Source organism: Choloepus didactylus, chromosome 16 (assembly GCF_015220235.1).
Source record: "Choloepus didactylus isolate mChoDid1 chromosome 16, mChoDid1.pri, whole genome shotgun sequence".
NCBI classification, from domain to species: Eukaryota; Metazoa; Chordata; class Mammalia; order Pilosa; family Megalonychidae; genus Choloepus; species Choloepus didactylus.
This window is the reverse complement of record NC_051322.1, coordinates 21,372,202-21,385,458: the sequence shown is the minus strand read 5'-3', so window position 1 is coordinate 21,385,458 and position 13,257 is coordinate 21,372,202. Positions and strand designations below refer to the sequence as shown.

General features: G+C 45.6%; 1 protein-coding gene across 1 annotated transcript in view; it reads left to right on the top strand.

The window, feature by feature from the left end:
- Nucleotides 1–12,212, top strand: part of LOC119511247 (O-acyltransferase like protein) — a 60,050-nt gene extending 47,838 nt beyond the window's left edge. Inside the window, 6 exon segments of the mRNA XM_037805764.1 lie at nt 1,893–1,997; nt 4,132–4,264; nt 6,378–6,513; nt 6,516–6,563; nt 11,548–11,690; nt 12,030–12,212. Of these exon segments, the coding sequence (XP_037661692.1) occupies nt 1,893–1,997; nt 4,132–4,264; nt 6,378–6,513; nt 6,516–6,563; nt 11,548–11,690; nt 12,030–12,155 (691 nt within the window). The 3' untranslated portion in view covers nt 12,156–12,212.
- Nucleotides 12,213–13,257: the final 1,045 nt, after the last annotated feature.

Genomic DNA, 13,257 nt, shown 5'->3' with positions numbered 1-13,257 from the left:
TGGAGGGGGAGGGTGTCCACTTCACATCCACCGTCTCCATGTCCTGGTTGTTTTTATACCTCTCCATCAGGATGATGCCTTAGTAGTTCAGCTGTACTGGTAGGGTAGCTAGTGGTGACTTGTCTGAATGAGGTGCCAGGATTGGGCTCAGGCTCCCCGGAGTTAAGCAAATGTTTACTTGGTCGGATGTGGTTTTTTATTGGATGGCGTGACTGGATGGTTTACCACCCACCCAGTACAGTGAGTTCTTTGTGCCTCCCTGCTCTAGACCTGTCTGGGAACCTACTTTGATGCTCTGTTACTGAGGGGCCCTGGCCCCAATATCAGCATCTTTCCTCCAGGCTGTCATGGAAGGCAGATTTCAGTCCCTTGGCTAAAAGCCAGCACTCTGCAGACTTGTGCTTATTTAACTACCTTTAGCTTCTGAATGAAGGGAAGTGGTGAAAGGTTGGGCTTCTTTCCTTCAGAGAAAACTCTGGTGTAGAATATCAGTGGAATCAGGTCTTTTTAGAGCTCAGTAATTTAAGGAGAGCAAAGGTAAATAAATGGTCCGGTAAAAGATACGGTAAATACACAGCATTATCACCACACCTCCTATGCCACATTCAAGGCCGACATTACTAATCAGTCATGGTACCACTGAGCTAGGGCTCATTCTCCCTTCCAAGCATTAACTCTAAACAGGAATCGGCACTTTGGATGAAGATTACTTGCACCCAGTATCACTGTGGTGATAACCAAATGCCATCTCATGGCAACTTCAACCAGTTGAGTGCAGTTGTCAAGGGCATGATCCAGGTAGGTTTGTACCTGGCTAATGCAGCACCTGTGTTTGACATTTCTTCAGCACCACTACAGATCCTCTTGCTCCCCGCTCTCACTCCAGGCACTGCCGTGGTGACCAGTTCCAAGTAGCCTTCAGCTGGCTTTGTGCAGGTACAACCAGAGAGTGCCTTGCTCTGAGCCTCTACTTCCAAATCTCTTCTTTCCTGCCCCAGAACTTCCTCAACATGATAGCCGGTCTCCTTCAGGAAACTGCTCTGATTCTTACACATCCATAATCCCATAGTGTGGGGGAATTAATTTGTGTGGGGCTGCTTTGACCCGGGGTGGGGTGGGGATAGAAGGTAATGGGAAAATGCTTCCCTCCCTCAACCCCCAGGACTTTTTGAGATGCATTTCCTACAGCTCTGTAGAACATTCCTGAAGAATTGAGCATTGGCCACCCTGATAGCTCCTTCTGGTATTGGCTTTCCTTCCTTCCCTGCTCCACTACCCCATCCCTCATTCCTGCTCCCACATGAACCACCTGCACTCAAACATTTGTCTCAGGCTCGGCTTCTGGGTGTTCCCAGACTAAGACTGATTGGACAGACTTTCTAGTACCACTTCCTGGAAGAAGGGTGAAATGGATCCAACCCCCCCCCCCACCTACACCCTCTCCCCCCAGCCCTCTCTTACCCTGTCCCCCTACCCTGTGCCTGGAGTTGGGGACTGTGTCCACCCTGTGTCCCATCTGCCTCTGGCAGTTCATTTCACTCCTATATTAGCTACCATTATGTCCTTTCCGAGCTTCACAGGTGACAAAGAACATTCCCAAGCATGTCATTTGGGGCTGCACAGGAAGCTGCAGAGAGAGGCAGGTGAGAACTCATTACTACCGTCATCTAGAAACTCAAAGGCCCCGTCGGGGGTGGCCCACCCACAGCTAGTAAAGGGTCGGCATTTTTCTCCTCTTCGGCACAGTGTCCCACCGACCCCCCGTACCTCCACCAAAGGAGGACCAACGGGAAGCTCCGTCGATTACCACGGTTTCCAGTTTTCCATGTTCATAAATTTTATGGTGAAGGAAACTGAAGGGCGCCCCCCTCAATGGCCTCTCTTCTTTGCAGAAGTAAACCCGCCCTGCTGCTCGTCGGCGTCGCGCTGTTCTCGGCGTGGTTCGCCGCCGCCGCCCTGCTCACGCTGGCGCACCGTCTCCCGGTGGCGGCGCCCAGGCCCCGCGGCCCCTGCCTGCCCGCGGAATGAACGGCCTTCCCGGGAGGGCTGCCGGATGCCAGGCTCCTTGCACCGGCGCCTCGGCTTGTGGAAAAACTGGGTGGGAGATTTTCAGCCTGGATGGGAAAGTTTATTACATTTTTGATCTCAAGCTTCTGAATCTTCCACCTTGCGCTGAGAGATGTACAAGGAATGTACAAGGAACTCACGTGGCCCATCCAGACGCTTCTCAGGGGAGCGGGCGCCCCCACGTGACTGTGTTGTGTATCTGCTCCAGGGGATCACCCCTGCGTGGAGCCCACCTGGAATCGGGAGGTGGCTCCAAGGCCCCCTTCTCCTCCGGAGCCAGCAACCCTCGGCCCCAAATGACCGCTTGGGCTCTGTAAGTCTTGCTGGGTGGACCTCTCCTCCCTCTGCCTGAAAATAGACTCCTCTGCCTCCTTGTGTCCTCACTCCCACCTTCCCCTCTGCTTCTCCTGCCTTCTCACCGGAAGGTGTTACCTCTTCAAGGCCACACAGATAGTGGAGTGGCATAGGTGTGATGCGAACCTAGGGCCATACCCACAATGCTATTTTGCCTCCCCAAGGAGGTATGTATAACATTTCTTCTTTGTAACCACCCTGTGTATTACAGAGGAAAAACCAATATATGTTTACCTCATCTGTTCTCAGTTCTGCAATCAGAGTGATACAAATGAAAATCAAATTAAGTCAGTCATCTCTCTGATTCCCCCAATGGCTCTTCATTGCTACCAAAGTAAAATCCCTGTCTGACCTAATCCATCACTCATCTATTGGCTTACTCTGGTCCATCCTTTATGGCTTCCTCACCATCCTTTATGGCTTCCTCACCTCAACACACCAAGCACATGCCTTTCTCGGTGTTTTTGCACTTGCTGTTCCCTTAGCCAGAAATGCTCTTCCCTTAGAATCAAAGATCTCATTGGGGCTTGTGCCTTCCCTTCCTCCAGGTGTCTGTTCAAACATCACCTCAGAGCAGCCTTCTCTGACCTCCCCATGTAAGATAACCCAGAACAGGGCCTGGCACATAAGTTGCTCTGTATGTATTTGTGAGTGGGTGGGCGGAACGAATGAACACATGACTACACCCCTTCCATCTCATCTGACTTTGTGGACATGTCCAGGTGATCCAGGATGAGGCTCACCCATGCCTGTCTAGTCCAGTGGTTCTCAACCTGTACAAACCTTAGAGTCACCTGAGGAGCTTCCAGAACCTACCAGTGTTTCCAGCCTCACCTGAGACCAACTGAATCCAAATCTCTGGGGCTATGGCACGGGCAACTGAATTTTGTAAAAGCACACCCCCATCCCCAGGGTATTCTCATGTGCAACCCTGGTTGAAGAACCTTCCCTTCCTCTGAGCCTCCCTGCATGGCAGCTGGGGGATTCAGAGCGAAGAGTACATTGAGTGTCAGTGGGGAAACATGATTAATTTAAAGAAGTGGTTCTCAATCTAGGCTGCACTTTGGAATCCCAGGGAAGCTTTAAAAAGCCTATTCCTGGGTTCCCTCCACAGAGGTGATGATTTAGCTGGCCTGGGTATAACTTGGGCATCTCCTGGAAAGGATGCTCTTCTGGCAGTGATTCTTCAACTTGAGCCCAACAGGATCCCCTGGAGGGCTTGGTAAGCCAGCTTGCTGGACCCATCACCAAGTTTCCCATTCAGTAGGTCAGAATTTGTGTTTCTGACAGGTTCTCTGGTGCTTCTGCTACTTCAGGTCAGGGGACTGAATCTTGAAAACTATTGCTTTAAATAAAAGTCCTCAGTATCCTCTCTCGGGCCTGACCTGCACCTCTTAGAACTTCTCTTCTTTCTCAGGACAGTCTCTGTCTCTGGGAGTCTTGAGTTCACTTCTGGGCACTACATTTTAAGAGCTATCCATATATATATATAAACAACCATTTAATATGGACACATCATATTTTCTTGATATCAGGGAATTTTGACAAGCTGGCTGTGGCAAGCAGTAAGATCATGTGGTCAGTGTTTGTGGATCATTACTGAGGAAATAAACAAATGTGCCTCAAACTTAGCTTGGGATTTGCTGATTGCCCCTTTTTCCATGTCTAGGCCAAACAAAACCTTTTGCCTTATTTTCTTGTATTTTCCAGTGAAAATGTGACTGTGTTGTATTTCTTGGAGTACTATACCAAGCCCTACTGCCTATTTGGGCCATTCCTTGTGGGCCTCTTTCTGAGCATTTTTATGCACCAAAACAACCCAGAAAACATTCTCAAAACCAAGGTATGGCTTCCCAGTGCCACACTGTAAGGGCGTGGATCTGGTTGGGACGGGGTTGCCCATCTGACCAGGCTCTCCCAAAGTCTAAGGAGGCCTTAGAGTGCTGGGTACTTTGTTGTGCTGTGGTATGTTGTTAATATCTCTTTGTGATAAAGAATAGGATGGGCTTTTTCTTCTTGCTTTCACCACTGAGTTCCCTCTGGAACCCAATGGGATTGCACTCATTTGAGCCTTGGTACAGACTCAGGGCAACCACCTTTATGGGAAAACACACCCAGTGCTGTACAATGGCAAGACCCTCTACTGGAAGTGGATAGTTATGGGGTTGGATTTTTAACAGCACAAGCTCTTTGGTTTCTATAGATGGGATTCTTGATCAGATTTAATCTTCCATCTGGTATCAGGATATGAGGTATCTAGAGGGAGAGTAGCTGTTGGAAGCTAATAGAGTCTTCACGGATGGCTTTGCCAGGACATCCATTTCCTTCTCTGGATCCTTTGTGGACAGTCATACTGGTTCACCATCCAACCTGGTTTCCTAAGCCAGAAACGTGGGCTCATTTCGGACCGCCCTTCTCATTTACCACCCTTCAACCAGCCAATCAACCACAAAACCTTGCTGATGGTTTCTCCTGCTGTCCTCTCTTAGCCTCTCCATCTGACTTGTTAAATCCCTTGCCTGAACTTCTTCACTAGTTTTTTTGCCTCAAGTCTTGTTTATCCCAAATCTACCCTGGGAGCCATCTATTTAAAATGCCCCCTTAGCCTGCCCCTGAACTATGTAAAACCTTTAAGTATCTTCTTTTGACCTCTAGGATAAATCTTGATGTGTTCATTAAGGCCCTTAAGGGCCCCATGGTGTGGCCCCATCTCCTTTCCAGTGTCATTTCTCTTGCCTTGCCCTTTGTGCCTGTTCTCGGGGCTCTCTCACTGCCACTCACACCCACAGCAGGCTCTTCCTGGGGTCGTGCTATTGCCCTTGCCTTGTGAGTAAAGGTAGGCAGACAAAGGTCAGAAAGAAGAGAATACCCAGGATGCATTTGAGAGACTGTAGGCCTGTGTTTAGGCCAAGGGAATAGTGAGGAGGTGCAGGGATCCTAGTCTAAAAGGGTGGGCCCATGGAGAGGTCAGTGCAGGTGAAAATAGTGGTCTCGGGGTCCTGAGGAAATACTGTTCCTCACCTGTAGCCAGAAATAAGGGCAGGAGCCCGAGACCCAAGTAGGGCAAAACTTCCCCTCAGAGACAAGATGGTGGATTGATAAGATGCTAGTTTGGTCAGTTCCGTGGAGACCTCACCACAGCGGTGGGAAAGCAGGAATGTGGAGAGGAGGGAGGTCCCTCGGTGATAGGCCTGAGGCAGAAAACACCAAGAAGATGACAAAGATCTAAGAGCTTGACCTAAGCTAAGTAAAAGACTTTTGCTCACAGGGCTCTTCTTTCAGCTGAAAACTTCTCCATCCTTCCATTCCTTCCACCTTGTTATATGGACTCATGGGTGGCCCAGGTCTGGGCTGTGTGCTGTGTGTCCTCACGTCCATGGTGGAGGCAGAAACAGTCAGGAACTCTTGCTTATCTCTCTTTTTTTTTTTTTTTTTTTTTTTTTTTTTTACTTTTCATTTGGAAATGACTGTAGATTCATAGGAAGTTGCAAAAATAGTACTGAGATATCCCATGAACGCTTTACCCAGTTCCCCGCACTGGCCACATCTTGTATAACTATGGTGGGTAATCACAACCAGGAAATCGACTTGGGTACAATCCATAGACCTTATTCAGATTCTGCCAGTTTTACATGCACTCTTGTGTGTGTGTGTGTGTGTGCATGTGTGTGTAGTTCTGTGCTGTGCAATTTTATCACATGTATAGGTTTGTGTAACCATTACCACAATCAACTATTCCAACAACACAAAGATCTCCCTTGCCCTATCCTGCTAGTTGCACACACCCCACTTTCGTGTGGTAGCCTCTAACCTGAACCTTTGATTTTTGGCAAATTTGGGCAGTGAGATGAGGTATGACTCTAATAATCCAAAGAAAATCAGTTTGTATAGAAGGCAGTAAATAAATTCACAATGGCTAAAAATGGGCTGTGAACCATGCTTTCCTGTCCCCATAGGTGCAGGTCCTGTTGGGGTGGATTTGCTGCCTGTCGACCCTATTTGTGGTGGTGGCTCTGGCCTATGCTGTAGATGACACCTCTGACACCTCTTCAGTGGCTGCCACCATCTGTCAGGCCCTGCACTGGATGCTGTGGGGGTGGCTGTGGGCTGGGTCATTTTGGCATGTCAGGAAGGCTATGGAGGTATGATGGGGTGTTGCTATTGTACATCAGTATTGTTATTTTAAAAGTGACAAATGTAAAAACACAAAGTGAACACAAGGTATTTTATTTGCTGGAGTAGTTGGTGAATGACCATATTGACTCAAAAACAGCAATTTGCCAATATCCTTGATAAAATAACCTTGCATATTCTTGCATATTCAATTTTACATTGGTTTGTATACAAATGCAGGTTCTGAAAGAAAAAGTTGCAGCGTCTCCATGAAGCTAGCTTTGAAGTTGGAAGAGAACTTAGGCAGGGTAGGGTAGCGAAGACAGAAATACCAGTTGGGGCACAAGAGTTCTCGTCACCCTGTCCTGGGCCTCTGTTCCCTTATCTGAGGGTATGATATTAAATAGTTGCCAAGATCTCTTTCAGCCTATTGATAACTGAGGAAACTGCCTTTGTCTGCAGCTTGGCTTTCGGGGTGCAGGGAGTCAAGCAGAACCAGGCCTTGAATGGAGAGAAGGGAATCTTCTTCAGATCAGAAATTTGAGCCACCTGTTATTTTCCTCCCTTTGTTCTCTGCCATGAGGTAGGAACTGCATGCTTGAGCAGTCAGCAAATGACAGGACAAAGGCTAGTTGGAAGCATCCAGAAAGGGTTGCAGCCCCAAATTGGCCAGAAGCCCTGAAGTGATGGAACCAGAGCCAGGTCCAGAGCTGGCCAAGGCATGACAATTTTACACTCTAGGAAAACAATCAGGAAGAACTTAAAGGCTGGCCTGTGTACCAAACCATCAGCCTCAAAAATGGCTGGGAACCATGGTTTAAGGAGGAAAATAACGAAGTGATCCTAACAACGACCACTGATGGAGCACACGCTCTATGTCAGGGCTTGTGGGAGCTTTACACACGACCCCAGGTGACACTGACCACCTCCCTGTGAGTGGGACTATAATTAGCTCTGTTTTTCAAACGAGAAAAATGATGCCTGAAAGTGAAATAGCTTGGCAAAGGGCACATAGCCAGTAAGTGGTTGTGCTAGAAAATGAGCCCAGGATGGAGCCCAAAGCCCACAGCCTTCGTTTCTCAGCAGTAGTGGCCCTCTCCCATGTTTGTTTATTACAATTGTTCTTGAAATTATGAGTATTTTAATATGATGAGGGATTTGTTCTTTAATATTTTAATTTTGAAAACATCTTCTTCTATGGAAAACTGATAAGTTAAAAAGGAAGTAGGCTGCATTCTTTCTGGCTAATGTCTTCGCATTTACAAGAAACTCAGACAACAACCTGACCCCATCCCATGATATCCCTCCCACGACAGCTTCCCTGAGCTGTAGGCAGAGCCTCAGAACATAAACAACCCCTCCTCCTGGCCTGGCACAGACAGCCTGTTTTCGGGGACCCACACCACGGCATCCCTGTCTACTATTAAAAGTCCTGCTATGTGAGAACAGCTGGCTAATGTAGATAAGGATTAGCGAGCAGCAACTAGGGTTAAGTTAGAAGATTAAACAAATTTCAGTGTTATCATTACAGTGGAACTAGTAAATGTTACTAGTCATTAATCTGAGTATTGATGGTTTCTCTCTTAATCCAGGTGTTGATAAAGCCCTTTTTGTTCATTCATGAGCAATTTTTCATACAAAGGTGTGTTGACATGGGCCAATTATAGTTAGAGGGGTAACTGATACTCTAGGTTGATCTCTCCAATGCTATTTATAAGATATCAAGACTGATTAGTAGGTAAACAGAGGAGGTGATGTGTTAGATAAATTTTCACAAAATATGTATCTTTAGAAAATTTTATATCTATGAAACATTTTTTGAACTGTGGTTTTATATATATATATTATAAAATTTGCCATTTTTACCGTTTTAAGTGTATAATTCAGTGACATTAATTACATTTACAATGTTGTGCTACCATTACCACCATCCATTACCAAAACTTGTTATCACCCGAAACAGAAACTGTACCCGTAAACAATAACTCCCCATTCCCCTTTCCCCCAGCCCTTGGTAACCTCTAATCTACTTTCTGTTTCTATAAATTTGCTTATTCTAGATATTTCATGTAAGTGGAATCGTACAATATTTGTCCTTTTGTGTCTGGTTTCTTTCACTTAGCCTAATGTTTTCAAAGTTCATCCATGTTGTAGCATGTATCTGAATTTCATTCATTTCTATGGCTGAATAATACTCCACTGTATGAAAATACCATATCTGTTTATCCATGCATCTGTCTGTGGGCACTTGGGTTGTTCTCCCTTTTGGCTGTTGTGAATAATGCTGCTGGGAACATGGTGTACAAGAATCTGTTTGAGTCTCTGCTTTCAGTTCTTTTGGATATATGCCTAGGAGTGGACTTGCTGAGTCATATGGTAATGCTGTGTTTAACTTTTTGAGGCACCGTCAAATGGTTTCCCACAGTGGCTGCACCATTGTACATTCCCATCAGCAATGCATGAGAGTTCTAATCTCTTCACATCCTTGCCGACACTTGTTATTTTCTGTGTGTGTGGTTTTTTCCATAATGACCATCCTAGTGAATGTGAAGTGTATAAAAGGACATTTGAAGAGGTATTTAAATGGGACTCTGAACAGGAAGGGATCTTGACAGCTCAGTCTTTTCAGTTGTCTTCAGATCAGTAGCAGTGTAGACCTGCTGTTCTTGTTCTCTCCGAGTCATCTTCTGTTGAGTTGTCAGAGTCATCTTCTGACCATGTTATACCTTTGGTTAAAACCTTTCAGTGTTGCCCTGTCACCTGCAGCAGTGGTTCTCAAACTTCAGTATTATATGGATCCATTCTAAAGAAATGAGAATTCTGTTGGATCTTTAGTATTGGTCTAAATTATTTTTATTATAATTTCACTTAAACAAGAACAATCATAGACCTAGCTATAAATTCTTTGTTTATAGTGCTTATAACATTTATAAAGCCAAAACGAATTCACAGAGTAACCATAAAACCAATAAAATCTGAATTAAAAATGTTCATTTAATGTGATGACTAGTTGACTGGAGCTTACAATGTGGACATGGTATTGTTTGCTTTAGTGCAGGTTCTTTTGTGTCCTGTATCAGCATGGCTTCTTGCTGACCTAATTTTCCTATGTTGATTCTGTTTGTTCTACAGTGAAACTTTTCCTCACCCTATCATTTCACATTCACATGGGGCAAATGAATCTTTTGTATGTGAGTCAAGCTCTGTTTATTCACTCAATTACAAAAATACTTATTGAATGCTTGCTACATGACAGGCATTGTACTGGGTGCTGGGGATACAGCAAAAGAAAAGAAAAAATTCCTTGTTTTGAAGGAAATTACAGCAGGATGGGAAAGCAGAGAGACTAGGATTCTGTAGTTGGTGAATAATGGTCCCCTGAAATATCAGATAGTAATCCCTGGGAACTTGCAGGTGCGATTAAACTAAGGAGTTTGAGATGGGAAGATAACCCTGGGTTATTTGGATGGACCTAAATCAATCACATGTATCCTTGTAAGAGGGAGGCCGAGAGAGAGAGAGAGAGAGAGAGAGAGAGAGAGAGAGAGAGAGAGAGAGAGAGAGAGAGAGAGTGAGACCTACCCAAAGCAGGAGGTGATGTTTAGACGGAGCAGAGACTTGAAGATGCTGGTCTTGAAGATGAAGGATGTGGCTCTAAACCAAGGAGAGCTAGCAGCCCGCAGAAGTGGGAAGAGGCAGAAACAGATTCTCCCCTGGAGACCCTGAGGGAGTGTGGCCCAGTCGACAACACCTTGATTTCGGCCAGCAATGCTGGTTTTGGACTTGGGGCCTCCAGAACCGTGAAAGAACACATTTGTGTTTCTTAAGCCACCATGTTTGTGGTATTTTGTTACAACAGCCATAGGAAACACATACAGAGACATATTAATTAAGTAAATAAATTTATAATGTAAGTTCAGATGCAGATAAATGCAGTGAATAAAAATAAAGCAGGAATTGGAGGGTAACTGGAGTAGGGGCACATTTGCAAAGAGGTGGTGCAGGAGCATCCCAGGCAGAGGGAATGCTAAGGCAAAGGTCCCAGACTGGAATGACTTAGTGGGCTGGAAGAGTAGCCAGAAAGCCAGTGAGATAGGAATGGAATGACCAAGGAGAAAAGGAGAGATGGGAAGTGAAGCCAGAGGATAGGGGCCAGGTCAGGCAGGGCCTGTAAGGCCATGGGAAAGAATTTGGGTTTTATTCTGAATGCTTCTGTGACATGATGTGATTGCTGCTTTTAAGAGTGAAAGCACAGTGACCAATAGATCAGTTTGGAACCTACCAGAGAGGTCCAAGGAGGTCCATGGGGGAGGTGATGGAGGATTCCATGAGGGGGGTTAGCAGTGGAGGGAGTCAGAAGTGGTCTCATTTGGGATGTATTTTTAAGATTGATTGACTGCACTCTGTGGGCTGTGAGAGTAATAATGGAGTTTAGGATGCCTCTGAAGATTTTGTCCTGAGCAGCTGAGCAGACAGTCTCCACTACCTAGCACTTGAGATGTCCCTCGTGTACCAGAGGAATGGAATTTTTTGTTATTGGCCATTGTATTGGGCTGTTTAAGAAAACAGACCAAGTTACAGAATGTTTGCCCTAAAGGGCACCTAGAAGATGATCAAATGCAGATTCTCAGGAACAGAGGCAGAGTCTCAGGCCAGGAATGTTAAATGACTTCCTCCAGAGCCAAGGGCTAGCGTTGCTGCAGGGTGAGCCCAAATCTGGGCCAGTGCAATGTTTGTGCTTAGGGGTTGAAACTGTGATAAAGAAGTAAAGCTGGCTGTCTGCTCAATATTAGCATCTCTTATTTCATCATATTCCTGCCACGGGAAGAGGATGTGGCTTTTTTGTTTTGCTTTGTTTGTATGTTCTTTTAAAAATTACAATAAATAAAGACCTTCTGGGGAAAAGTTCACAGACTTGAGCACAGAACCCAAAGGGAGCAGCCCTGACACTGGCGTCTTCCCAGGCCCAGGGACAGCTTTGTGACTGCCTGAAGCAGAGCCTGTTTCCTCCAGGTCTGGTGAGCCAGGTGCTTTCTTGGGATGTCTGGAGTTTCCTGGCCAGCATCAGTTATGCTTGCTACTTGGTGCACCCACTCGTGATCATCCTCTACAATGGACTTCAGGAAACACCAGTTCACTACACAGACACCAACATGGTGAGCTGGCCCCCAGCTCCTAGCTCTGGGCTGGTACCACAACCTGTTCTCTTCCTGAGAAACCAAGCAGATGGAAGCCTTTTATGTTTTTTTTTTTTTTTACAGTCTTTATTGTTCTTTGTTTTATTTGAGGGGTGGGAGGAGAAAGAGGACATTAACATAGAATCACATCTTTTAAATTTTATTTTAGTATTGTATTATATTGTATTTATTTTTAACATTTGAGGCTGTGTGTGTTCCAGATCCATTTCATGTAGCCAGGAGGGTAAACTTTAAGGTCCAAACACAATAGAAATCTTGGAGTAAAATTGTGCCCACTGTGCCCCGCTTTCTTTCCAGTTCTATCTTTTCTCTGGACACTGTCTCCTGACCTTCATCACCGGGCTGGCTCTGACGCTGTTCATTGAGAAGCCATGTCAGGAGCTGAAGCGGTACCTCCTGGGACCCACGTGTGCAGGGCTGTGAGCATTATAGCTGAGCAAGTGCAGGGCTGACCTCGTTTCTGTCATAAATACACGTGTTCCTGAAAAGGGATTTTGTGGAAGGCAAGTTTAATATATACAACTTCCATGCGTTTAATATATAAAAGTTCTGAGTGTTTAACATATAAGAGAGTTCTGCGGTAGTTTTTTAGTAGCATAACGCTAACCCTCTGAAGTACCATAGTTTTGCAAAAAAAAATCTGGAAGTCTTGTCTTGTGTTTGTTGTGTTTGATTTTAAATATCAGTGATCAAAGGAAACCATCAAATGGTGATTTGGTTCTTTAATATGATTTGGGTTATGATGGGTTATAATGCTTACTTTTCTCTGTAAAATCACGGAAAGCAGTTGGAAAACACATCACAATTGTTTATGTTATTATGATACCTAAGTAAATCCTTAACTTTATCAGGATGGTAAAGCTGGCATGGTGGTCATCGTAGGTCTTTCAAACACTATCCTTTCCACAATGTGGTCCTGTAACAAAAACTAACAGACAAGGAAGAGACCGTGGAGACCGCTGGTTGCTATCCCAACCCCCTCATTTTCCAGCAAGTTATGAGGCTGGAAACCTGGGACCCACGGAAGTAGCTTTCCAATTACTAACACAGCCTTTGGAAGTTTCTTTATATGGGGAAAAATACTCTCTGCACTAATACTCTCAGCAGAGAGGCCTGTAGGTGGGAGCGCCTTTCGAGACCAAATGGAGAATGTGGATATTCTAGTCCCATGTCCTTTCCTAAGTATATGTCATATTAACTGTCCATGCTTCCACATTCTAACATCACTGATAGCAAAGCTATCCTCACTTAACAACTGAAGCATTTATTAGCAATCATGGTGCTACAAGGGGCTTATTAGCACAATTGCTAGTCTGCGATGCCCTCTTGGCCTCAAGTGCACGCTGGGGATCAGAGCCGTGGGGTGCCTGCTGCCCCCCAGTGACGGGTGAGCAGGTCTGCAAACTTCAAATCCTTTGACAGGGCGGTTGACTGCTACCCTTGTCGTTTTCCAGCCAGCCGTGGGGCAGGAGCCACATCTCCCTGATGTCTGGTCCCCTTGCTGGCAGAATCTCACCCGGTGAGG